Source organism: Rhinatrema bivittatum, chromosome 3 (assembly GCF_901001135.1).
Source record: "Rhinatrema bivittatum chromosome 3, aRhiBiv1.1, whole genome shotgun sequence".
In the NCBI taxonomy this organism is placed as follows: Eukaryota; Metazoa; Chordata; class Amphibia; order Gymnophiona; family Rhinatrematidae; genus Rhinatrema; species Rhinatrema bivittatum.
Genome location: NC_042617.1, coordinates 49,793,606 through 49,821,538, shown reverse-complemented (window position 1 = coordinate 49,821,538; position 27,933 = coordinate 49,793,606). Strand labels below are relative to the sequence as shown.

Sequence of the window (27,933 nt, the reverse complement as noted above, 5' to 3'; positions counted from 1 at the left end):
GTTTCCGCTCGTCGTCTCCTCTGGCTCCGCAACTGGTCGGCAGATTCTTCCTCGAAGACTCGTCTGGGATCGCTTCCTTTCAAAGGCAAGTTCCTATTTGGGGAAGATCTGGATCAGATCATCAAGTCACTTAGAGAAAGTGCAGTTCATAGACTTCTGGAAGATCGACCGCGCTCCAACAGATCCTTCAGTGCCCCCAGAAATCGTTTTCGCACACAACGCCGTTTCCGTAATACTAGGCAGCAGACTCCCCGGACTCAGTCTTCCCGCTCGAACTCCTGGAACCAGCCCTTTCGAGGGCGCAGGCCCGGCAAGGACGGCCTAGCCCACAGTGTGTCCGCAAAGCCCACCCAATGATGCCAGGCGGGCCCACACGGTGATCCCCAAGATAGGGGGCCGGATTTCTCTCTTCTACGAGGAGTGGGTTCGGATCACGTCCGATCAGTGGGTCCTAGATATTCTAAAGCGCGGCTACGTGTTGGATTTTGTACGACCCCCCCAAGAGACAGGTTCCTCTTCTCCCCCTGTGGGTCTCCCCAGAAACTGATCGCGGTGCGACACTCTAGATCGTCTCCTCGATCTTGGGGGCAATCCTTCCAGTACCTCCCTCTGAAGTGGGGACGGGGTCACTACTCCATTTATTTTGTGGTGCCCAAAAAGGAGGGCACCTTCCGTCCCATCCTGGATCTCAAATTGGTGAACAGGTCCCTCAAGGTTCCACGCTTCAGGATCAAGACTCTCCGCTCTGTGCTGGCAGCAGTCCACCGCGAAGAGTTTCTGGCCTCCCTGGATATCACGGAGGCATATCTGCACATCCCAATCCTCAAAGCACATCAGCGTTTTCTCCGGTTCAAGATCCTAGGACAGCATTTTCAGTTCCAGGCTCTTCCCTTCGGACTGGCAACAGCTCCACGCATTTTCACGAAGGTCATGGTGGTGGTGGCAGCTGCCCTACGTCGAGAGGGAATCCTAGTTCATCCCTACCTGGACGACTGGCTCATTCGGGCGAAATCTCTGAGCCAGGGCTATCAGGCGGTCGACAGGGTGGTGCAGCTTCTCCAGTCCCTCGGATGGGTCATCAACTATGCCAAGAGCAACCTCGTGCCGTCCCAGTCACTGGATTTCCTGGGGGCGAGGTTCGACACAGCGGAGGACAAGGTGTTCCTCAAGCCAGAGAGGGCTCAGGCCTTAAGAGCCCAGATACAGCGATTCTCTGCCCTCTTGGAGCCCACAGCTTGGGATTACCTTCAGGTCCTGGGCTCCATGGCATCCACCATCGATCTGGTACCCTAGGCTTTTGCGCACATACGTCCACTTCAGAGGGCCCTCCTTTCCGACTGGAAGCCGGTGTCGCGGGATTTCCAGGCACTTCTGCCAATTCCGAGTTTTGCCGAGGAATGCTTCCTCTGGTGGCTGGACCCGTACCATCTGGCCCAGGGCGCATCCCTGGATGTTCCGGACTGGACAGTGGTGACAACGGACGCCAGCCTCTCAGGCTGGGGGGTGGTATGCCAGTCCAGCTCCCTGCAGGGGCGGTGGACGGCGGCTCAAGTGCGATGGCCAATCAATCGTCTGGAAGCCAGGGCGGTCCGACTAGCGTTGCAGGACTTCCTTCCTCTCATTCGCCATCGGGCGGTACGGATTCTCTCAGACAACGCGACCACAATGGCGTACATAAATCGTCAGGGGGGCACGAGGAGCCGTCACGTCGCAATGGGCGGAACTCCACCTGCTCTGCATAGCGGCCTCCCACATTACAGGGGTGGACAACGTTCAGGCGGACTTTTTAAGCAGTCAGTGACTCGACCCCGGGGAATGGGGAGCTCTCGGAGGAGGCAATGCACCTGATCGTACAGCAGTGGGGGACTCCCCATGTGGACCTCATGGCCACGACTCTCAATGCAAAGGCCCCTTGGTTCTTCAGCCGCAGAATAGAGCGTGGCGCAGAGGGAGTCGATGCACTGGTACTGCCGTGGCCCTGTCATCTTCTCCTCTATGTATTTCCTCCGTGGCCCCTGATAGGCAAGGTTCTGCGAAGAATAGAGGGTCACCAGGGTTCCATAATTCTGGTGGCGCCGGAGTGGCCTTGACGCCCTTGGTTCGCCGATCTCCTCAACATGGCGGAGGAAGGACCCTTACGACTAGGTCACCTCCCACGTCTCCTCCGACAAGGACCGATATTTTTCGACAGGGCAGATCGCTTTTGTCTTGTGGCTTGGCTTTTGAGAGGCGCGAGTTGAGACACCGGGGCTATCCGGAGGCCGTGATATCGACTTTGCTGCGAGCAAGCAAGACATCCACTTCAGTTGCCTACGTCAGGGTATGGAAGGTCTTCGAAGCATGGTGCTCGAAGCATACCATCCAGGCGACTACGCCTCGATTACTCGGGTCCTTTCGTTCTTGCAGGATGGTTTGGACAAGGGCTTAGCTTACAACTCTCTGCGGGTCCAAGTGGCTGCCTTGGGAGCCCTATGTCGCCGGGGGGACGAGATTCTTCTCTCTTCTCATCCGGATGTTGTTCGTTTTCTTAAGGGGGTGAAGCATTTGAGACCACCGTGGCAGCCTCCTTGTCCCTCCTGGAGCCTCAACTTGGTGCTCAGAAGTATAGGAGGATCTCCGTTCGAGCCTCTCCATACCTCTAGTCTCAAGGACCTCACTCTCAAGACTATCTTCCTGGTGGCCATTGCTTCGGCTCAGCGTGTTTCTGAGCTTCAGGCATTATCATGCAGGGAACCGTATCTCAGACTCACTGACTCGGGGGTTACCTTGCATACGGTACCCTCATTTCTTCCCAAGGTGGTCTCCACTTTTCACCTCAGTCAGACAGTGGAATTGCCTTCCTTTTTCTTCGGTTGACTCTCGGGAGCTCCGTAAGCTTGATGATAAGCGCTGCCTGATGCATGACCTGGAGGTCACCAATGATTTCCGACTCGCGGACCATCTTGTTTGTTCTCTGGTCTGGTCCTAAGAAGGGCTGTATGGCGCAGGGAAGACTCCACCGATAGGGGTAAAAGCTCACTCGCTTCGTTCTCAAGCCATGTCTTGGGCGGAACGCCTCTCTGTCTCATCACAGGAGATCTGCAGGGCGGCCACTTGGAAGTCTCTCCATACATTTGCTCGACACTATTGCCTGGATGTCCGAGCGCCGTCTTTTGGTTCTTTTGGTGATAGTTATTCGAGCAGGGTTATCTATGGCCCACCCTCAGTAGGGAAGCTTGGGTACATCCCACCGTCTGGACTGATCCTGGTACGTACAGGGAAAAGAAAATTATTCCTTACCTGCTGATTTTCGTTCCTGTAGTACCAAGGATCAGTCCAGACACCCTCCCTCTGTTTTACTGCTCGAATTTGATGGCTGGTGGCCCTTTTGGGGTTCCCTGTGTGTGTGTGTGTGTATATATATCCTTAATTTCTAGAGAGCCTTTATCTACAGTTCTGTTGGCCAATTGCTGTGTTGCACACTCGTTGGTTCAGTTCTTACGATTACATATTGTTCAGGTGTTTTACTTGATCCCTCCATCTCTTCTCTTTTTCTCTGCCTTTGTTAGTCTATTTTATTTTTATTTATTTATTTACAGTTCTTATATACCGCACAAAGGGTAGGGGACTATCCGTCTAGGCGGTTTACATGTTAGTACATACACAAACAATATTGTACAGTTAAAAAGACAGTTCATAAAATCATATACAAAACATATTAAAATTCATAAAATAATCAGATAACTTTTCAGGATCATGTAGTGTAATAAACCTAGTATATATTGTATGCTTGAGTGAAGAGATGAGTTTTTAACAGTTTTTTAAATTCTATGCGGCTAGCTGTCAGGCGGATATGTTCAGGCAAAGCGTTCCACAATAGTGGACCGGCAACAGAAAAAGCTCGTTTGCGGGTCAGTGCTAAACTTACAGATTTTACTGTTGGTACTTCAAGAATACATTTATCAATAGAACGGAGCTGTCTGGAGGGTCTGTAGATTCGTAGTAAGGAACATAGCCAGATGGAGTTATTATTGTACAGTAGGTTGTGTATAGTAGATAGAATTTTGTAAGTAATACGGTATGAAATTGGTAGCCAGTGCAGATGTTGTAATACAGGAGTAATGTGTTCTGTCCGGGGTGTATTGTATAACATGCGAGCGGCTGTATTTTGTATCAATTGTAATGGTCGTATAGCTGTTTGTGGTAAACCAAGATAGAGAGCGTTGCAGTAGTCTAGTGAAGATAAAATTAATGCTTGGGTAATCAATCGGAAATCGTTCGGATGGAGGAGTGGTTTAAGTTTCTTTATCATGTATATTTTGTAAAAGGATTTTTTTACGAGTTCAGATATGATCGGTCATTGTCAATTTTGAATCTATCTTTACACCTAGATTTTTTGCATGAGGTTTTATATTGATGAGTTGGTTCTGAAAAGTGAAAGTTGGTGGGGGGCGAAAAGCTGAGTCAGGTACAGTGGATAAGTAAATTAGTTCTGTTTTACTTGTGTTTAGTTTGAGTCTATTGTGAGAGAGCCATGTTTTTATTGTGGATAAGTCTATGTACTGTGGAATGAGACCAGGGATGTGGGCTTATATGGCACCTCCCTCAGAAGTTTGTTCTGACTCAATCTGCTGGACGGGGGACATAACCCACCGTCTGGACTGATCCTTGGTACCACAGGAATGAAAATTAGCAGGTAAAGAATTTTCTTGCCTGGGTGGTGGTCACCACAGACGCAGGTTCATGTGTTTTCGGACAATGCGACAACTGTGGCGTACATCAACCATCAAGGTGGAATGAATAGTCGGGCAGTGGCTCTGGAGACATGGCGTTTATGTGGGCAGAGCACCATCTTGAGGGCATAGCGGCCGCACATGTCGCAGGGGCAGAAAATATACAGGCAGGCAGCAACTGGACCTGGGGGAATGGGAGTTGTTCCACGAGGCTTGGAACTGCATTTGTGCCTGGTGGGGTGTTCCCCAGCTGAGCCTCATGGCGACACAGTTCAATGCAAAGACAGAGAGGTTTCTCAGTCGCAGAAGAGAGGTCTGTTCGGTGGGCCTGGATGCTCTAGTGTGCCCTTGGCCGTCGGGGATCCTGCTGTATGTGTTTCCTCCTTGGCCTCTGGTTGGTCGAATTCTGAGGTGTGTAGAGGCGCATCCCGTTTCCGTGGTGTTGGTAGCACCCGAGTGGCTGCGGTGTCCATGGTTTGCAGATCTGGTGGTGGTCAGATCCCTTTGGCTGGCTTATCTACCAAAGTTGCTGCGTCACGCTCATATTTTCAGTTTGAGAGGATCACTTTTGTCTTGCGGCTTGATTTTTGAGAGGTAGCACTGCGCCTGAAAGGTTATTCAGAGCAAGTCATCTCCATGTTTCTCCAGGCTTGTAGACCTGCCACTTTGGTGTATATTCTGGTCTGGAGGGCGTTTGAGTCTTGGAGTCTTCAGAGACAGGTGCATTCCTTGTCAGTGGAGGTTACTTTCATTCTGGAATTTGTGCATCAGGGCTTGTCTAAGGGTCTCGCCTATAGTACCATTCGCGTTCAGGTGTCAGCTTTGGGCTCTCTTAGGGGCACATGGCGAGGGTGTTTCTTGGCTTCGTATCTAGATGTGGTTCGGATCTTAAGAAGTCAAGTATTTGTGACTCACGGTCCGGATGGTATGCCCAGTTTGGAGCCTTAATCTGGTCGTGCGAGTTTTGTGTGGGGGCTCCGTTTGAGTCTTTGAGGAGAGTGACTCTGAAGGCAGTGTTCCTGGTGGCCTTCTGTTTGGCCAGACAGGTTTCGGAGTTACAGGCTCTGTCTTGCAAGAATCCTTTTCTGCGGATTTCCCATGACATCCTTGCAGATGGTCCCTTCTTTTTGGTCTAAGGTGGTATCTTCCTTTCATGTTAATCAATCTGTAGACCTTCCGGCTTTTCCGGAGTAGTCTAAGGATTCCCCTAGGGGCAGGGATCTGCATCTTTTGGATGTGAGGAGAACTCTGTTGTGTTATATGGAGCTGTCGAATAGTTCCGGTGCTCTGATCACCTTTTTGTCCTATGTGGGGGCAGGAAGAAGGGAGCGAAGGCCTCTAAGGCTACCATTTCCCGTTGGTTGAAGGTGGCTATTTGCACGACCTATATTTGTAAGGGCTGTCAAATTCCAGCGGGCCTGAAGGTGCACTCCACAAGATCTCTAGCCACTTCCTGGGCAGAATGTCAGTTGCTGTCGCCTCAGGAGATTTGTAGGGCTATGTTGTGGTCCGCGTTGCATACTTTCTCCAGACATTACTGCATGGACAAGAGGGTGCAGGAAGATGCATTCTTTGAGTGTTCTGCGTGCGGGTCTTTTGGGTTCTCGTGCAGTCTAAGGGTGCGTTGGTATATCCCACTTGTCTGGACTGATCTGGGTATGTTCAGGAAAGGAAATCCTGGTTTCTTACCTGCTAATTTTCGTTCCTGTAATATCACAGATCAGTCCAGAGACCCATCCTGTCACTGCCGAAAGATTGTTTTTTGACGACTGGTGGTTCAGATTGGTTTGCCTTTCAGGGTATTTGGGCAGTCCTTGATCATGGTTTGGGTTTTTCAGATTTAGTTTGTGGGAGTGTTTTGGGCTCTAGTTTTTGGGGGTTTCTAACCCTATAGTTTTCCCTGTTAGCCCAAGAAAAGGGTTTTGGGGTTACATCTTGGCTTGGGTACAGGTCAATACAGAGGGGATTGCAGATGGCACTCTTGTTATGTAGCAGTGCCTCAAAGTTTTGTTTCTCTGATTCCATCTGCTGGTAGGGAGGACTGATCTGTGGTACCCTGTTTCCCCGAAAATAAGACATCCCCCGAAAATAAGACCTAGTAGAGGTTTTGCTGAATTGCTAAATATAAGACCTCCCCCGAAAGTAAGACCTAGCAAAGTTTTTATTTGGGAGCATGCCCGTCGCACAGAACACCAGAGCATGCAGCTGTGATTTTTTTACCCTGCAGGATTCACAGTAAGTTGTCATCACAAACCAGCATAACCAGACAACTATTCAGAATATGATAAATGTTCATTTTCTTGTTCAAAAATATATGTGAATTCTTCTTCATGGAAAAATAAGACATCCCCTGAAAATAAGGCCTAGTGCATCTTTGGTAGCAAAAATTAATATAAGACACTGTCTTATTTTCGGGGAAACACGGTATTACAGGAACAAAAATTAGCAGGTAAGAAACCAATTTTCCTTTTTATTCAGGTGTTGCAGCCAGACAAAACCTCTCAGGTGCCTGACATTTTGTGGGTTAGTACAACCCCTGGTGATAAGTCCCAGTACAAAGTTTGGAACATAACATGATCTTGCCTCCCTTATTATGGGCCAGCAAAGTAGGTGAAAAATTTTACAAAAGAAATATAAGGCCTACTTTGATTCCTCATTGCTCCTGACCTATACTTTGATTCAGGCCCTGACTGGACCACTAGCCTTGGTTAAGAAGCTTTACAGGCAACTGGAAGCAAAGATATAATTACTTAAGACACAATGTCACTTTTTTATGCACATTTTTGCCAATTTTCAGGTGCAAATATCTCTACTGTGTAGTTTTTTTTTCTTTGTCATTTGAAAGAACATTTTTTTTTTTCTACAAAACTCACCCTGTTTCATTTTGAATCCGATCTTGCTTTGGTCAGAATTAATTAAGGCCTCAAAGATCTGCATCATTTGCATGAGTGGGCTTGCTAATGTTAAAAAGAGATCTTTGACACCCTGCTGTGTAACATGCAAATGAGCTAGAGATGTGAAATTTTATAGTGCATCGAAGCTTATTGTGCTTATCATGCTTGTAGTGACATACTTTTATAAATGATCCCTCAAAATGGACATTTTATTGAGCTGTTATTTACTGCATGCAAGCCTGAACATGCAAAACTATCACCTTCACAAGGAACTATGATAATGTCATGTTTAGTGTGTTGTGGCAGAAATTTTGGACACATGCCCTGACACCATTGTGCTCTTTGTGATATAATGACTGCCTTGACAGACAAGTCTTGGCCCATCCTGAGAGAAACAAACAAATCCTCTTCTTTAATCCTGATGTTTCATGTATCTTGATAAAGCTATCAAAAATAATTCCTTTATTATTCAGAATGCAGTGCAAAGATTTCATTAGGAAAATAGGCAACTCTCCATCCTTTTGTTTACTATTGCAACCCTGATGTCCATTGGCTCTTTATAAGCATGCTCCAATAGCTGTGCACAAGTTTTTGAGAACACTCATTGAGCATTTGAAGGGCGTTTTACCTGTTTTGGAGCATATTTATTTATTTAAGCATTTTTTCTATTCCGAGGTATAGCTATCAGCCTTCACCCCGGTTTACAGGTACAACAACATATTACATTTGACATTGAACTGCGAGAGCTTAGGAACATCAAAACTAAAATCTTACTAGTAAATTTTTCAAAACGTTTAACAGCGTATAAATATGATCAAACCATGTCATTTCTGGCTTTATTCATTACTTTATATTCATTACTTTAGCGATGGCTTTGCTACTCAGTACAAGAACTTTGCAAACATTAATGACATTTTTTTATACATAGTAACAACTTCCATGTTACAGCTGAATAGAACTTTTTTGGCACCAGTCATGGAAAATCACCCTGTGCTAGGATTGGAGGCACCACAAAACGTTCAGCTGCCCATGCTAGTCTACAGCTCCCTCAATAACCAAATTTTGACAGTAAAGGGTCTATTTGACTTTTGTAATGTCACTGGTATCAAATGTTTCTTTGTCCCAAAAGAGGACATTGAAGCAATCAAACCTGTTCAGTATTTAGCTTACATCTATGATGATTCCTGGTGGATTGGCCATATATGTGAACTCTCAATTGAAGAACATAAGAAATTGCCATGCTGGGACAGACCAAGGGTCCATCAAGCCCAGCATCCTGTTTCCAACAGAGGCCAAAAACCAGGCCACAAGAACCTGGCAATTACCCAAACACTAAGAGGAACCCATGCTACTGATGCAATTAATAGCAGGGGCTATTCCCTAAGTATAATTCATTAATAGCCATTAATGGACTTCTGCTCCAAGAACTTATCCAAACCTTTTTTGAACCCAGCTACACTAACTGCACTAACTACCTTCTCTGGCAACAAATTCCAGAGCTTTATTGTACGTTGAGTGAAAAAGAATTTTCTCCGATTAGTCTTAAATGTGTTACTTGCTAACTTCGTGGAATGCTCCCTAGTCCTTCTATTATTGGAAAGTGTAAATAACCGAGTCACATCTACTCGTTCAAGACCTCTCATGATCTTAAAGACCTCTATCATATCCCCCCTCAGCCGTCTCTTCTCCAAGCTGAACAGCCCTAACCTCTTCAGCCTTTCCTCATAGGGAAGCTGTTCCATCCCCCTTATCATTTTGGTTGCCCTTCTCTGTACCTTCTCCATCGCAACTATATCTTTTTTGAGATGCGGCGACCAGAATTGTACACAGTATTCAAGGTGCGGTCTCACCATGGAGCGATACAGAGGCATTATGACATTTTCTGTTCTATTAACCATTCCCTTCCTAATAATTCCTAACATTCTGTTTGCTTTTTTGACTGCCGCAGCACACTGAGCCGACGATTTTAAAGTATTATCCACTATGATGCCTAGATCTTTTTCCTGGGTGGTAGCTCCTAATATGGAACCTAATATCGGGTAACTACAGCAAGGGTTATTTTTCCCTATGTGCAACACATTGCACTTGTCCACATTAAATTTCATCTGCCATTTGGATGCCCAATCTTCCAGTCTTGCAAGGTCCTCCTGTAATGTATCACAGTCTGCCTGTGATTTAACTACTCCGAATAATTGTCTTGGTCAATTTCTTGTACCCCCAAGGTCCTGCCAGGTCATTTTTCTGGATGCCCCATAGAGACTCTTGTTGAATTCCAGAAGAACACATTATTGTTACCCTTGATGCACCCATAACAGCTTCATCAGACATTCATCAGGCAGGCAGTATATTTATTCACAAGCCTTGGACCTAGTCCATACCTCGGCCAGAGGAGTGGCCTAAGTGGTGGCAGCTAGAAGACAGTTATGGCTGTGGAATTGGTCAGCAGATGCAGCCTCCAAGGCAAATCTCACAAAGTTGCCCTTTAAAGGATCACTCCTCTTTGGAAGCGAATTGGAAAAGCTGGCTGGTAAATGGGGGCGAATCTCCAGTACCCCGGCTACCAGAAGATAAGAGAAAACAGTTACAGCGTTCCTTGCCCATGAGGGGTCGATCCAGGGGCTCCCAACGCTTTCGCTCGTACAGAAACTTGACATTTCAGAGGTCTGTCCTTTTGGAGTTGGCAGCTCAAGAGAGGGTCAGACTCTGGTTCAGGTTCATCCCGAATCCCCCAACGAAGTTTTGCTGACCCACCCTCTGAATGAGGAGATAGGTGGTCGACTATCCCTCTTCTACCAACGGTGGGTCGAGATCACTTTGGACAAATGGGTAGTGGAGGTCATATGAGAACGATATGCGCTGGAATTTCGCAGCACTCCTCAGGAAGTATTTGATATCTCCTTGCTACCCCCAGCACTAGAAGCAGGCAGTGGAGAATACCCTGTTAAGGCTTCTCAAGATGAGGGCTAAAATCCAAGTACCTGTGCCCCAGGAAAATACAGGGTGGTGTTCCATCTATTTCATTGTACCCAAGAAGGAAGGTTCCTTTCGCCCTATCCTGGACCTCGCTCATCAACCAACATCTACGAGTGATTCATTTCCACATGGAAACCCTACGTTCCGTGATAATGGCCATATAAGCAGGAGAGTTCTTAACCTCCCTAGACTTACCTACATATTCCAGTATGGCCAGAACATCGTTTCCTATGCTTTGCAGTACTGAGTCGCCATTATCAGGTCCAGGTACTGCCCTTTGGCCTAGCCACTGCCCCCAGAATATTTTTCAAGATTATGGTGGTCCTAGCAGCAGCATAGAGAGAAGAGGGAACCCTGATGCATCCGTACTTGGACAACTGGTTGATCCGGGCTAAGTCCGTGGAAGAGAGTCTCCGGGTGACCACCTTGCTTCAGGAACTCGGTTGGGTCATAACTCTGGACAAAAGCAGTCTCAAGCCCTCCCAGTCCTTGGAATACCTGGGAGTCTGGTTCGACATCAAGCAGGGCAAGGTCTAACTCCTGACCATACAGATAAGGAAGTTTATGTCCCAAGTGCATCTGTTGATGAACACGATATGCCCAACAGTGTGGAGCTATCTTAAAGTCCTCTGGCAGCAATCCTGGAAGTAGTGACGTGGGCAAGGGCATAAATGTGACCACTTCAACGCTCCCTGTTGTCATGTTGGAACCAATATCTCAAGACTATTCAATTCGCCTCCACTTACCGATGGAAGTATGCTCTCCGTTCCAGTGGTGGCTACAGGAAGCTCATCTGGGTAGGGGTGTACCCTTGTCCCCTCCAAACTGGCTGGTCCTCACGGCAGAAGTAAGCCTCCGGAGTTGGGCTTAGTCAGGAACTGACGGCCCAGGGGCGTTGGACCAAGGAAGAGGCCCTCTGGAACATAAACGGCCTGGAAGCCCAGGCAGTCAGCTTGGCGTGTCTACAATTCAGCCACATATCCCAGGGTCAGACGATCCGCGTAATGTCGGACATCGCAACAACGGTAGCCTACATCAGCCTCCAGGGTGGAACCAAAAGCCAGCAAATGTCACAGGAGATAGATCTCCTTATGGAATGGGCGGAAATACGTCTACAGATTCTCAGCCTCCCAAATCACAGGAAAAGACGACATCAGAGACTTTCTAAGCAGGGAGAGTCTGGATCCAGGAGAGTGGGCGTTGTCAGCCAAAGCCTTTCATCTGGTAGTAGATCGATGGGGTCTCACATCCATCGACCTGGCTGCATGTCACAATGCAAATGTTCTTTGATTCTTAAGTTGCAGAAGAGATCAATTGACCCTTGGGATCAAAGCTCTTGTTCAGACCTGGTGCTGGAAGAGAAGCTGGTTTACACCTTCCCTTCTAGGCAGGGTCATTTGCAGAATCGAGCATCACAGGGGATTAGCCCTGCTAATAGCTCCAGATTGGCCCAGGCGTCTGTGGTATATGGAAATGCGGAGACTCCTGGTGGAGTCCCCCTTGTGCCTCCCACTGCACAGGGACTTGCTACAGCAGGGACCAGTCCTTCACAAGTATCTGACTCTATTCTGTCTTACTGGCTCGTCTGAACCGATGACATTCTGCGGCAGTAATTGCCACCTTACTCTGCTTGCGGACGTTCTCTACGTCCCTAGCATATGTGTGGGTCTGGAGAATATTTGAAGCCTGGTATGAGGAACATTGTGTTTCCCCTCGGACGGTCAAAATCCCACTAATTACTGGAGTTTTTGCAGGATGGCTTGAATAAAGGTTTGACCCTTAACTCCTTGAAAGTCCAGGTAGCAGCTCTCTCCTGTTTCAGGGGCAAGGTGAACGGAACACGCTTGTCGGCTCATCCAGGCATGGCCCATTTTCTGAAAGGGGTGACGCACCTCCGGCAACCCCTATGATGACAAGATTCCCTTGTGGAATCTTAATCTAGTATTGGAGTTTTTGGCAGGGCCCTCCTTGCGGCCGCTGCACATTTCCTTGTGTTTATTAACCCTGAAAATGGTGTTCCTGGTGACTATATGCTCGGCAAGTCATGTCAGGAACTGTTCCTTCAGATGACTCCAGGAGCGTTACAGCTTCATACCGTTCCATCCTTCTTGTCCAAGGTAATCTCGGAGTTTCATTTGAATCAGTCCATTTCGTTGACATCCCTAGATAAGCTCAAGAACGTGAAGAATACAGATTCCTCCGCCATTTGAATATCAGTAGGCTTTTGGTGCGGTATCTGGAAGTTTCAGAACCGGTCCAAAAGATGGACCGCCTGTTTGTCCTTCATGGGGAAAGGAAGCAGTGTGAACCAGCTTTGTGGGCTACCATAGCTCTCTGGATTAAGGAGGTTGTCACAGGAGCCTATGTAGAGGCAGGAAAGCCATTACCTCTTCAGACTGCTGTCACATGTTGACATCTGCCGAGTGGCGACGTGGTCCTCCTTGCACACCTTCTCCAGCTTCTTCACTTGGACTTAAGACTTGTGAGGGACGCATCCTTTGCAAGGGCGGTGTTAACTGGACCGCGGGCAGCCTCCCACCTCGATTGGGAGTAGCTTTTGTACATCCCATTGGTCCTGAGTCCATCTGGCTACATGCTAGGAAATGGAGAAATTACTTAACTGATATTTTCGTTTTCCTTAGTGTAGACAGATGGACTGAGCATCCCGCCTACAGCTGCCCAAGAATGGGTTCGCCCGTGGAGTGGATATCTATTCTAAGAGATTATGGGTAAGCTGACATCCAGTTCCTAGATCAGGGCATCTATAATCTTACTGGGGTTCAGTGTTTGATTGCGAACAGTTACGGTTATCTGTTTTTTATCAAGTTTTTTCGATAGTATGTCCACAGTGAATTTAAGAGAATACTGAAGGGCCGAGGTCACTGCAGGGGTGTATCTAGGATGATGTCAGCTTTGAAACCTGACTCCGTCTCCATTTGCTGGCTCGGGAGCATAAACCTATTGGTCCTGAGTCCATCTGTCTACATTAAGGAAAACAAAATTATCAGTTAAGTATTTTCTCTAGCATATCTAAACAAATGTGTGGTAAGCACAGTAAATTGAACTGCATTGCAAAATATCATATCTATAGCTCATTTGCATGTTTCACAGTTGGGTGTCAAAGGTGGCTTTTTTTTTTTTTTTAACATAGTGCATACAAGCATGCAAATGATGCTTGTTTTGGGGACTGTAATTCTGTCCAAAGTAAGGGTGGGTCCAAGATGAAACAGGGTGCCTTGTAGCAAAAAAGGTGATCTTTCAAATGACATTGGAAAGAAAAAAATGACACACTACAAAGTAGAGATATCTGCACCCAAAAAAATGGCAAAAATTTGCATAAAAAGGTGACTGCATGTCTTTGTGTAACTTTACAGTTGGCTGTGAAGCCTCCTAGTGAAAATCCTAGTTGTACATCATGGGCCATGACTACCGATCTGGTTATGGCCTGAATCGAAATATACATCTGGAGCAATGAGGAGTCAAAGTAGGCCTTAAATTTCTTTAATTTTTCACATACTTTGCTGGCCCATAAAAAGGGTGGCATGTTAGGTTCCAAACTTTGCATAGGAACTTAGTACCAGAGGTTGTAATAATCACCAAAATTTCAGGTCCCTAACAGGGGTCGTTTGGCTGCAGTCACCGGACAAATTGGCCATTTTGTGTTGCGCGGAGCACAGTACTCTAAGTGACCTTCATTCAGCTGCCTCTAGCTCTTGAACTAATAGAAATCCAACCGAAAAATTTTGCAAAGTTTTGTTTGAGGCCCTAGCGAACATCCACATTAAAATGTTATTCAATTTGAAGGAGGTCGAACATGAATGATTTTCTATTTTGGTCTACTTCACATGGAATGTCCCTCTTCCTGAATTTACAGGGTCACAATTCCCAACCATATATAAAAGATCATGGTGCAAGTTATTTTTATGCTATTTATGAGATTGATTTATTTTTAAGGATTTTGATGGCTGAAAGAATTATTTAAAATAACTTGGCAATATTTTACAAATACTGCTTTTTTAAAATAATTCAGTTGGTAAGTAAGGCGAACCATTTATATTATATATTTTTTTTATTCTGCTTTGCATTAAGACGCAACAGCCCTAGGAATAAGACTGAAAACAAAACAATAGTGTCAAAGAATACCAGGCATAATGGTGTGTTTGCAGCCTAATTAGCATTGCTGCTTTTAAAGAGTCACTAACCTAGCCAATTTGAAAGGTCACCTGGGTAGCAATGCATCTAGGTAGTGTACAGCACATAAATGTAGTGCTGCACGTTTGAAAAAAAGACAAAAAAGTAAAGGCCTCTCTTCCTGTGTGTTTTGGATCTTCCTCCAGGGTTGTGCACTCTTAATCCCTGCAGAGTCGGTGGCTTTACAGTTCCCCACCAGGCTTTGCCATTGAGCAGAGGACACGGGATCTTTTGACCCACACCAAGACTGATTCACTGTGAAAAGAACTTTCAAATTATTCATTTACAACTTTTCAAGGATGCTTAGTGTTGTTTTTTTTCTTTTAGCAACATACATCCTTGGGAAGCATTTGAATCACTGTTGACTGGAGAAGTTGAAATGCCTCCCAGGGTTCTGCTGCCCACTGATTCTGTTGTCTTGGTAAACTTTAGAAATAAATTATCTTCCTTCTGGTTAGGCTGAAAATGAAAAATCAGAGGTGACTGCACTGAAGAGAGAGAACCAGAGCTTGATGGAAATGTGCGATAATTTTGAAAAGAATAAGCAGAAGATTTACCATGATCAGCAGGTGAAGGAATCGCAGGTTAACTACCTGGAAGGGCAGCTTAGCTCAAGCAAGAAGCACATTGAAAATCTGGAATTGGAACTGAAAAGGTGACTTGAGACTATTCAGCTGTCACAAAAGCTGAAGACAAGAGGGAACTGGATTGGATCGAATCATGTTTCCCCTGTCCTGATCTGGTCTTGGGCACAGGGGAAGTTCATGACAATCTGGGGTTCCCACATGGGGGAGGTTGGGGGAGGTGGTTGGGGAAATTGAACTCTTCAAGGCTCTTAGGATTTCTACTTAATGAGGCTTTTTTGCTCATCAGCCCAATCAAAGCAAGTGCTTTGATTGGGCTGATGAATTTTTATTGGCAGTGATGGCATGAAAGGTTCCTGAACATACTTAGGTCAGTCCAGAAAAGTGGGTTGTGGAGTCAGAGAACAATTAGAACTTTGGGCACTGCTACATAACGAGAGAGCCACCTGCAGTCACTCAGTATTTCTCTGACTCCAGCGGGTGGTACAGATGCACACCTTTTTTGTTTAGTTTGAATTTAGTTTGAATTTACATTTTTTGGTTTACGGTTGCTTCCTGAGGTGCTAGGTGTCTTCATGGGCCATCCCTCCGTAGAAGCCGGGCGTCCGGGGAATTGGATATTCCTGTCAGGGTTTCGCCCGCCGCAGTTCGGTGTCTGACGACCAGGGGCTCCTGGCTACTCACCACAGTCTCTGCTACAGCTGTTCCCTTGTCTCCTGCAACAGCTTTTCTCTGTGTCTTGGTAAAGATTAATTTAAAAAAAATAAAGAGAGCTATTTTTCACTGCGGCTGACTGACAGACTTCAGTGCTGAAGTAAGGAGAGGTGTAGGAGGGACTGGGTCTTTTAAGGCTGGCCGGGGAAGCTGTCAGCAGTGTTCCCTCTCAGCTCCCGGGGCTCTGGGTCATTTTCTGAGGGCAAGGGTGAGTTTTTCTCCGTGTGCCTCGTTTACTTGCCGCTTCCCTGCTTGGGGGCCTTGCGATTTCACTATAGACATGCTCCTTTCCCGCGGCACGGCTGCGCGCAGTTTTTTTTCTCCTCAGCCGGTAGTCTCTTAGCCCGCAGCACGAAAAGTTTGTTTTTTCTGGTCCTGCCTGTCTGAAATTTTCTCCGCGTCGTGGCTCCGAGCATTTCTGTTTTTTATTCGCACCCTTTTCTATTTCACTTCAGACTATCGGTGCGCTTCTGCAGATGGGACCGATAACAGAATCGCAGGCCTGCCACGTGTGTGGGTCACACGGCCAGGCAGGCTGCCTTATGTGCAGCGTGTTCCCCGGGGTTAGAGGGCTCTTCAGGGCTTCTTGCCTCCTCCCTCAGGGAGGGAACATGTGTTTCGGCCTTGAGGGAAGAGGATTCTCCGACTGTTCTAGCCCCAGTGAGGGAAGACCTCACCGGGGGAACTGATGATATCACTCCAGCTGATTCTCCAGTGGGGGAGGGGGACCCGGAGGGGTTTTCCCCAGAATTTGTCCTCCTTATTCACCAGGCTTTCCTGGCAAGGAAACACTTGGCGGTAAAGCGGCCCGGTCTCCTGGGGGCAGGTTCAGACCCATCTGAGAAAAGAGGTCAGGGTATGGACTCTCGTCAGCACCTCTCTGATCAGGCTCACCCCACAGGGGATTCTCCCCAGGGTACGCCAGATCCGATCCCGGGGTCTGGTACGACGCCAGCTGCTGGGGTAGTAGGGGCGGCAGACCTGGATCCGGCTGATGTGGATTCTAATGAGCCCGATGACTGCCTTGCGGAGGGGCCTGACCCCAGCGTGGTGCGGTTGTTCAAGCAGGATTAGTTAAGACCCCTTATTCCCCAGGTCCTTGAAGTTCTGGGACTTAAGGTTTCTCAAGAAGAGTCTGACTACAAGGGCATCAATCCACTCCTCTACAGCATTAGGGGTCCCCAACATCTTTTCCTCTGCCTAAGAAGGTTTGCAAACTAGTGACCCGAGAGTGGGAGATTCGGCTTGAAGGTGGGCCAGAGCTATGGCAAAACTGTACCCGTTATCATCTGTTTTGGATTTACTGAAGATTCCAAGTGTGGATGCCGCGGTCTCGGCAGTCACGAAAAAGACCACTATCCCAGTTGCTGGGGTGACTGCCCTTAAGGATATGCAGGACCGCAAGCTGGAGATCCAGTTGGAGCGAGCATTCTAGGTTGCCATGCTAATCCTTTGAGCGGCGGTTTGTGCTAGCCTCATGCAGAGGGCCTGTCAGTGTTGGGTCCAGGAGTTGGCTGCCGGGGCCGCTATGGGCGACAGTGGGGCTCTGCAGTCCAGCTGCCTAGAAGCAGGCATCTCTTATGTTGCAGATGTTTTGTATGATCTGGTGAGGACCTCGGCGAGAGGTATGGTGTCCTTGGTGTCAGCGCGGCATCTCCTCTGGCTGCGAAATTGGGGCGACGGATTTGTCCTCCCAGTTTTGTAATCTACCCTTTAAGGGCAAGCTCCTGTTTGGGGAGGATCTGGATCAGCTAGTAAAGCTTCTTGCCGAATCCATGGGCAATCGATGCAGGAAGATGAAAGATCTTCTAAGAAACTCTTCCCTCCTCGAGCTAGGTTTCAGGACTCTCGCCGCTTCAGAGCGGTAGATACTCCGCACCTCCTGCTTCTAAACCTACTTCGGGGCGCCAGCAGTCCTTTTGAGGGGGTCACCGGCCCAGAAGAGATTCGGGACATCTTGGTGCATGAAGTAATAAAACCCCCCAATGAAGCCACGGGCACCCATTCCGTTGTCTAAGCTGTCTGATGCAGATTATCCAAGTTTTACATGGAATGGGCAAGAATTACATCAGACCGCTTGGTCTTAGAAGTGATCAAAGACTGGTATGCACTGGAGTTCTCATGCCCGGTCCGGGAGGTTTTGTGGAGTCCCAAGTGGCCTCAAGTGTCAAGTGAGAGGCGGTCCGGGTGACTGTACAACGACTTCTCAAGCTATTTATTTATTTATTTATTTATTTATTTATTTATTTATTTATTTATTTGAAGTGTTTTATATACCATTATTCGGAAAGCCATCATAACGGTTTACAAAGAGAATAAATTTTAACAGAGGTTTTTAGATATTAAAAAAAAAACATGTTGTAATTACAATAATGATAAACATAAACAAGTAAGTCTCTGCAGATATAAGGTTGAATGTGGAGGGAGGTTAGTAATGTTGTGAATTAAGGTTATGAGTTCATTTGAGAGTTGGTCTGTGTAGATGATTGTGGATCCAAGAAGAATTTACGAAACAGTAAAGTTTTTAGGTCTTTTTTGAAGGTTTTTATATTGTGTTGAGATCTTAGGTCTTCAGGTAGATTGTTCCAAAGATTAGGGGAGGCGATGGAGAAGGCTCTCTCTCTTGTTGTTGTTAGGTGAGCATCTTTGACAGTGGGGATAGATAGATTGTCTCAGTTCTGGAGGCTCAACAGGGACGAGGTTGATACTCCATGTACTTTGTGGTCCCCAAGAAAGAGGGCACGTTTTGGCCCATCCTCAATCTGCAGAAGGTGAACCATTGCCTTTGGGTTCCCTCGCTTTCGTATGGAAACCCTGAGGAGAGTGATGGCCGCGGTTTGAAAAGGTGGAGTTTCTCGCTTCTCTGGACCTCACGGAGGTGTATTTACACATTCCGATCCAGCTGAATCACCAGAGGTTTCTGCGATTCAAGGTCTTGGGAGACACTTCCAATTTTGAGCACTCCCATTTGGTCTCGCAACAGCTCCTCACAGGTTCACCAAGGTGATGAAGGAAGGCCGCCACCACCACAGTCAGGAGGGAATCTTGGTCCACCCGTACCTGGACAACTGGTTGATTCGCGCAAAGTCTCGGGTGAACTGCAAGAAATCAGTGCACATGGTGATGTTCACTTTGCGATCCCTAAGTTGGGTAATCAATGTGCAGAAGAGTCACTTGGAACCCACTCAGAAGTTGATTTATCTCTGAGCACAATTCGATACCTTGCTGGGCAAAGTGTTTTTAGTGGCGGACCGAATAGGGAAGCTTCAGGAACAAATATTTTCTCCTCTTTGAAGAAACAATCCCACAGTATGGCATCATCTTCAGGTCATGGGCTCCATGGCTTCAACCTTGGACTTTGTTCCTTGGGCATTCACTCACTTAAGACCTTTACAGCGTGCGCTTGTGTCTTGCTGGAGCCCAGGGTCGGAGCAATTCCATCTACCAATGCCTCTACTTCCGGAATCCAGAGCCAGTCTGTCATGGTGGCTGTCATTGGACAATCTGGAATGGGGGTGGATTTGGATACTCCGAATTGGCTGATAATCTCCACCGATGCCAGCCTCTCAGGTTGGGGGCGGTGTGGGCAGACAGGTCCGCCCAAGGGCCCTGGTTGGCGATGGAAAGCTCCTGTTCCATAAACCGACTCGAGACCACGGCTGTACGACTGGCCCTGCGGGTGTTTATGGTGCGAGTTTTCTCGGACAATGCGACAACAGTGGCGTACATCAACCGGCAAGGCGGGAATCAAGTCTCGCCGTAGCACTGGAGGCTCAACTTCTGTTCACCTGGGTGGAGCGCCATCTCGAGTGCATTGCCGCATCCCATGTCGTGGGAGTAGAGAATGTGCAAGCCGATTTATCTCAGCCGTCAGCAACTAGAACTAGGGGCATGGGAACTATCTCTCAAGGTTTGGAATCTCATTTGCGCCTGATGGGGAACTCCTCAGCTGGAGCTGATGGCAACGCAGGTGAACGCAAAAACAGTTTGTTTTTTCAGCCGTCGCTGAGAACAAGGCTCGGTGGGCATAGACGCTCTCGTGTGTCCTTGGCCCATGGGGATTCTGCTGTATGCCTTCCCGCCCTGTTCCCTCATAGGTCGGCTTCTCCGTTGCATAGAACTGCATCCGGGAAGAGTGATTCTGGTGGCGCCGGAGTAGCCACGTGGTCCGTGGTTTGCGGATCTGGTACGCTTGGCTCTAGAGGGTCCGCTTCAGCTGGCTCATCTAACGCATCTGCTCTGTCAGGGGCTCATATTTTCATATCGGGAGGATCGTTTCTCTCTCGCGGCTTGGCTTTTGAGAGGCAACGTTTGCTTGAGGGGTTATTCAGAACAAGTCATTTCTACCCTCCTACAGGCGAGGCGTCCAGCCACCTATATAGCCTATGTGAGAATTTGGAAGCTTTTTGAGACATAGTGTCATCAGCATTCCTGCGACCTTTAGCAGTGCATGTTCCTCGAGTGCTTGACTTTCTGCAACAGGGCCTCGCTAAGGGCTTGGCGTTCAATTCCCTTTGTGTACAAGTTGCAGCTCTAGGTGCTTTGTGGGGAAACTTTGACGGCTGTTCGCTGGCAGTGCATCCGGATATTGCTCGGTTTCTTAAGGGGGTCAAACATTTGCGCCCTCCCATCCTTTCGGTGTGTCCGGATTGGAGTTTGAATTTAGTCCTGCGAGTTCTATGTGGCGCTCCTTTCGAACCTCTTCGTGGAGTTTCCCTGAAAGATCTGACTTTGAAAACGGTGTTTTTGGTGGCCATTTGCTTGGCCTGTCGGATCTCAGAGTTGCAGGTGCTGTCTTGTCTGGATCCTTTTCTTCGGATTTACAACGATCGGGTATAGTTACGTACGGTTCCGTCCTTTGTCCCTAAGGTGGTTTCAGCCTTTCACGTCAATCAAATTGTGGAGCTTCCGGGGTTCCCTAACTGGTCCCGGGAGTCTTCTCAGAACAGAGACCTTCATCTTTTGGATGTGCAGGGCGCCTTATTGTGTTATCTGGAGGTTACCAATAACTTCTGATCATTTGTTCGTTCTCTTTGGTGGCCCAAAGAAGGGGGGACAAAGCATCAAAGGCGACCATATCTCAGTGGATTAAGGAAGGATTTGCGTGGCATACATAGCCCGAGGGTGTCAGGTGCCTTTGGGTCTCATAGCTCATTCCACTAGGGCTCAGGCTACCTCCTGGGCAGAGTGTCAGTTACTGTCGTCTTAGGAGATCTGTAGGACGGCGTTGTGGTAGTCTATTCACACTTTTACGAAACATTACTGATTGGACGTTAAGGCTTCTGATGAACTGTCATTCGGGGAGTGTGTGCTTCATTCGGGTCTTTCGGGTTCCCGCCCAGTGTAGGGTGGCTTGGGTACATCCCACTTTTCTGGACTGATCTGGGTATGTTCAGGAAATTAAAGTTGGTTCTTACCTGCTAATTTTCATTCCTGTAATACCACAGATCAATCTAGAGGCCCACCCCTTTCTTCAGATACCGAAAGACTGTCTTGGTCAGAACCTGCTTAAGTTTTTTATTGTTGAAGCTCCTTTTTTTGCAGACATGATTCATGGAGCAGTTTCTAGCTGTTCGGTCTGGTTTTTTGTCAGCGACGAAGTGGTAGTCTGGAAATTTGGTTGGGTGCTACCCATCATTATTTAGTTCTGTTAGCATGGGCTTGGGTAGAGGTCAATACTGAGTGACTGCTAGTGGCACTCTAGTTATGTAGCAGTGCCCAAAGTTCTAATTTGTTCTCTGACTCCACTTACTGGTAGGGATACACAACCCACTTTTCTGGACTGATCTGTGGTTTTACAGAAACGAAAATTAGCAGGTAAGAACCAATTTTCATCTAGTGCATCACACAGCATAGCAAAGTCCAAAAGTAGCTCCATCTATTTCACAACTCTCAAACGCGGACAGAAACTATTCCTCCCTTGGGTGGCTGGCTTTTTTTTTTTTTTTTTTACCTCAGACACTTCTCCCACACTGGTGAGCTTTGGCTGCCTATTTATTTCAGACAAGAGCTCTAACCAGGACCCTTCTTTAGCAGGCCAGTTCTTCCTCATGCAAATTCTCTTCCAGGATCAATCCTCTCTGGAACATGTTTTTCCAAGACACTCTCAGAACAACTAGTCTCCTCCCAAGACCGCTGCTTGTGTTTGAAACCTCTCAGGCTTTAATGTCCTTGAATCCCAAGACTCCTTCTTTCCAGTAAGACCTATATACCCCATCTTTGGGCTCCTGCCACTTTCCCTGGACAGGATCTCTTTTCTTTCCTTCCTTGTCTGTCTTGAAAACTTGAGTATTCTGGCTCTGGGCCCTAGGCATTATCTCAAAACAGGAATACTTCAGCTTCTCAGCTCTCTTCTGTTGGGAAAAAGCACTCCCTTTGACCTTCCCTGTGGAGGACTGTGGTCCCCCCCCCCCCCCCCCCCCCCCCCCCGAGAAGAGCTAGGCAGACTGACTCTTCTTGACGCCATCACAGGAGTCCATTTTCCTTTGTTTCCTTTTCCCTCTAAATCTGTGTCACATGGACAAAATTGTATCAAACTCAGGGCACCTTCTCCTGGGGTGTGCCAAACCTCCTAACACACTCTCATACTCGCTGACCTCACTAACAAGGGCAGAGTCTGAGACCACCAAGTCTATGCTATTGGCACACCAGGTCTGTTGAGACTACTGTGGCCTTTATAGTTAAGAATAACTATACAACCATATACCTGTGTATATTTCAACATCAATCTTTATTTATCATTTGATTCACTTTTTATAATTTAAGACCATAAACATTTAAAATTAAACCAACACTCATCACTCATGCCACATTCATACACAAATGGTAATATTGCACCAATTATAATATTGCACCTATCTCTAATACAACATTATGCCTATTACTAACATATTAAAATACATCCATATATTGCATATATTTATTTATTATACAATAATTGTAAATTTGTATTCAAACCTAGGCTATTTAATCTATTATTCAGATGACATTTATAACAAACAAACACCAACACTATACATTTTACTTCATTCCTTTCCCAACAGATTTCTTGAAGCTTCCCTTTAAATAGGGAGCTTTAAATAGAAAAAAAAGAAAGGGAGCTTTAAATAAAAAAAAGAAAAAAAGAAATGGAATAAGGAAGCTTCAAGAAATCTGTTGGGAAAGGAATGAAGTAAAATGTATAGTGTTGGTGTTTGTTTGTTATAAATGTCATCTGAATAATAGATTAAATAGCCTAGGTTTGAATACAAATTTACAATTATTGTATAATAAATAAATATATGCAATATATGGATGTATTTTAATATGTTAGTAATAGGCATAATGTTGTATTAGAGATAGGTGCAATATTATAATTGGTGCAATATTACCATTTGTGTATGAATGTTGCATGAGTGATGAGTGTTGGTTTAATTTTAAATGTTTATGGTCTTAAATTATAAAAGTGAATCAAATGATAAATAAAGATTGATGTTGAAATATACACAGGTATATGGTTATATAGTTATTCGTATAGAATTATACCTGTGGGTTACCCATGTGATGTTATATGTATTTGACCTTTATAGTTAAGAGCAATTTCACTAGTAAGGGACAAATTTGGGAGTCCTCTTACATTTAGAAGACCATAATAATATCATACTCATTAATACATTCCTGTTCAGATACAGATCAGTCCATACAAGTGGGTTTTGCAGTCCTACCAGCAGATGGAGGTAGAGAACAAAAACTTTGAGGTACTGCTACATATCCGAGAGTGCCACCTGCAGTCCCTCAGTATTTCTCTGTCTCCAGCAGATGGAGAAGGTATAAACCTGCAGTCTTACCCCCCCTCCCCCCCCCCAAAAAAATAAGCTAAATGAGAATTTTTTGGGGGGGGGGGTTCGAAGTTGGACTGAGGCTTCCTGAGGTGTTAGGTTCCTTCATTGACCATCCCTCAGGTGGAGCTGGGCAACCGAGAGGGTTGGAAATCTCTGGCTGGTTATAGCCCACTGCTTTCCAGAGGGATTGGCTCCCTCATTGCCTCAGAGGTCTCTTCCTGCAAGCTGCCATCTTGTTAAGGGAAGTAACCTTGTTCTTTAATTTTGCATTATGTTTTTTAAAAAAAAACAAAACGTTTTAGCAGGAACTTCAGTTGGGGCACGGCGATCAGCAGGAGAGGAAGAGAGAGAAAACCACTCTTGCCTTCTTTGCCGGGGGATCCAGGGGAGAGGAGGAGGCTTCCTGTGCGCTGCATGTTCAAGCCGACTTCTTTTTTTAGCGGCTGCTTGGGTTATGGCGTCAAAGCCACGCATGGCTGTATGCAAAGCGTGCGGTCTCTGGTCCACCAGACTTAATGCACACTCACTTTTTACTAGCTGCATGTCGAAGGAAGATGGAACCTCTGCGGGAGCGGCCATAGATAGAAGGGCCCTCCGGTCTTCGGTGACTGCAGTCCCGGGGATCACAGTGTGCCGCCATGCCTGCTGGGGAAAGCAGGCAGGGGCACTCGACCTCCAGGGATTCCTCTTCTTTTGCCTGTGGATCAGGATACTAAGGAGGGGGAGAGGAGAGTCTTGATGAAAGCCTCCTTGGTCAGGGGACCGAGGATCCAGAAGAATTTTCTCTGGAATTTGTTCTTCTCCTGCATAAGGCCCTTCTTGGTGAGGAAGGAGGCGGAAGGGAAACATTCTGGGAGAGGCAGCCATGTTACTCTTTTAAAAGACCAAAGTTAGTGTCTTCAGGAGGTTCTGGAGATCTGTTACGATGCCTGGGCCTGGATCACACAGGAACGGAGGCTGATCCCAGGGATTTGGACAATTCTGATGATCTGCAGGGGGACCCTGTGGACCTTCATGGGGCAGACCCGGATGTTGACACAGATGCGGCTCTGAATGTGGATCCTGATGTTAATAAAGATTACATTAATCTGGATGAGTTACCGATGTTGGAGGGGGATGACCCTTGGGTGGTCCACCTTTTTGAGGTGGAGGTGCATACCCTCATTCCACAGGTATTGAAAGAACTAGGGGTTAAGGTGGCTCAGGAAGAGTCTGATAATGAGGGCATGAATCCAGTCCTGGATGGGCTGCATGGTCCTCCTAGTGCCTTTCCCTTGCCTAAGAAAATTCGGAAGTTGATGAACCAGGAATGGGACTTTCCGGAGGAAGGCCTGAAGGTCAGTAGGGCTATGGCTAAGCTTTACCCCTTGATAGGAGAGACCTTGGAGCTCCTAAGAGTGCCTAAAATGGATGTTGCTGTTTCGGCGGTTACCAATAAGACAGCTATCCCGGTGGTGGATTCAGCCGCTCTGAAGGATGTACAGGACTGCAAGTTGGAGATTCAGTTGAAAAAGGATGTTTGTGGTTTCTGCCTTGAGTCTCCGGGCTGCAATTTGTGGCAGTATGATGCAGTGGGCCTAGTTGTGCTGGGTTCAGAAAGCACAGGAGCAGACCTCAACCAGGGTTTTCAGTCCTATTCAGTCTGCGCATCTGGAGGATGGAGTGGCGGATGAGCGCTATATGACTTGGTGCGTACTTCGGCCAGGAGCATTGTCTCGGTGGTGGCGGCCCGAAGGCTTTTGTGGTTGCGCAATTGGCTGGCTAACACATGGTCCAAGGCCCAGTTGTGTAATCTTCCCTTTCAAGGGAAACTCCTATATGGGGAAGATTTGGATCAGTTCATGAAGACTTTGGGGGAGTCCAAAAGGAACAGGTTGCCTGAGGATAAGAGGAGCAGCGAGAAGGCTTTCCTGTTCCACTCCCATTTTTTCAGGATTTGCAACTGTTCCGTTCAAGCAAGAATTCCTCATTCTCGGGAACGAAGCAATCATTGGGACGACAGCAGTCCTTTCGGGGCTCCCCTAGATCCTCCAGGAATGTTGTCGGTCAGGGGGCTGGAGGAGGAAAGTCAGCATAATAAAGCCAGGGTCACCCATTCCTCCATAAAAGCAGTAGAGGGCAGATTGTCCAGCTTTTATGAGGAGTGAGCCAAGATTACCTCTGACCATTGGGTTCTACGGGTGGTAAGAGATGGTTACACTCCTAGAATTTTCGTGCCCTGTCAGGAAAGCCTTTCTGGACTCCCACTGTTCATCTCAAAGCAAGCAGGAAGCAGTGAAGGGGGACTCTGCAGAGGTTGCTAAGTTTAAACATACTAGTTCCAGGCCCACTAGATGAGCAGGGACAGATAAGGTACTCCATCTATTTCATGGTCCCTAAAAAGGACATCTTTCAGCCCATTCTAGATTTGCAGACGGTGAACATGGCCTTGCGGATTCTATGTTTTTTGAATGGAGATGTGCATTGTTATAGCGGCAGTCCACTGAGGAGAGTTCTTGGCATCGTTGGACCTGACAGAGGCTTACCTCCGTATTCCCATTCGGAAGGACCATCAGAAGTTTCTTTGGTTCATGGTGCTGGGACAGCATTTCCAGATCTGGCCTCTTCCCTTCGACTTGGCCACGGCGCCCCAAACCTTCGAGAAGGAGATGGTGGTGGTGGTAGAGGCAGCCTTTAAGGTGGGAGGGGGTTTTGGTACATCCTTATTTGGACGATTGGCTCATTCGAGCTTAGATGGAGCAGGAGTGCATTCGGTCCCTCCAGCGAGTTATGGACACCTTGAGTTTGCTGGGTTGGATGATAAATATGGCAAAGAGTCACCTAGTTCTGACCCAGTCGTTGGAGTATCTGGTGGCACTATTCAATAACCAGAAAGGCAGGACAGACTGTCGAAGTTACGCAGGTAACACGCTTGCTACGTCTGCTGGTACCAACAGTCTGGGATTATTCGCAGTTCTTAGGCTCCATGGCTTTCACTTTGGATTTGGTTCCATGGGCCTTTGCAAACATGAGACCTTTACAGAAGGCGCTCTTATCCAGGTGGAGTCTGTTGTCAGAGTATCATCTGCCTTTGCCTCTTCTAGGAGAATCCAGGTCAAGTCTCTCGGGGTGCTCTTGCATCACAACCTGGAAAAGGGAATGGATCTGGAGGCCCCGGACTGGGTGGAGGTGACCACGGATGCCAGTCTCAAGGGTTGGGGGAGTGGTATGCCTGGGACAATCTGTCCAAGGTCTTTGGTCAGTAGTGGAGATGTCCTGATCTATCAATCGTCTGGAGACAAGGGTGGTCTACCAGGCCCTGGAGGCTTTCCTGCCCTGGATCAAAGATCGAATGGTTCACGTGTTCTCAGATAATGCGATGACTGTGGCGTACATCAATCGTCAAGGAAGGACAAAGATATGCGGTAGCTCTGGAGGCTCAGCCTTTGTTTGCTTGGGCAGAACGCCACCTCAAGGGAATAGTGGCTTCTCACATCGCAGGTGTGGACAATGTGCAAGCAGATTTTCTCAGCAGGCAACAACTAGATCCGTGGGAATGGGAGTTGTCCCCGGAAGTCTGGGATAACGTCTGTGCCAGATTGAGCATTCCCCAGTTGGATCTCATGGCAATGCATGGCAACACAAAGAAGGTGAAGTTTTCCAGTTGCAGAAGAGAGGTCAGCGCAGAGGGTCTGGATGCCCTAGTGTGCCTTTGGCTGACGGGAGTCATACTGTACGTGTTCCCTCCTTGGCCACTTGCTTGAGTTTTGCAGCACATAGTTGTATCCAGGGAATGTGGTTCTGGTGGTGCCAGAGTGGCCGTAGTGACCATGGTTCGTGGATCTGGTGCATCTTGCGATAGGGGGACCCCTCCAGTTAGCCCATTTGCCAGGGCTAACTGGAGGGGTTGCTTTGACAGTGTTCCTTATTTTGGGATCGGAAGAATCCTTTTTGTCTCACAGCTTGGCTTTTGAAAGGCAGCGGTTGCACCTAAAAGGATATTCGGAACTGGTTATTTCCACATTACTCCAGGCTAGGAGACCCTCTACTTCCCTGGCATATATCA

At 47.2% G+C, this 27,933-nt stretch overlaps 1 protein-coding gene across 4 annotated transcripts in view; it reads left to right on the top strand.

Moving 5' to 3' along the window:
• Positions 1-27,933, top strand: part of CENPF (centromere protein F) — a 256,055-nt gene that overhangs the window by 26,866 nt on the left and 201,256 nt on the right. For all 4 annotated transcript variants that reach the window (XM_029593203.1, XM_029593204.1, XM_029593205.1 and 1 more), the window contains exon 3: positions 15,229-15,425. In XM_029593203.1, coding sequence (XP_029449063.1) covers positions 15,229-15,425 — 197 coding nt within the window. The remainder of the gene's footprint in view (positions 1-15,228; positions 15,426-27,933) is intronic.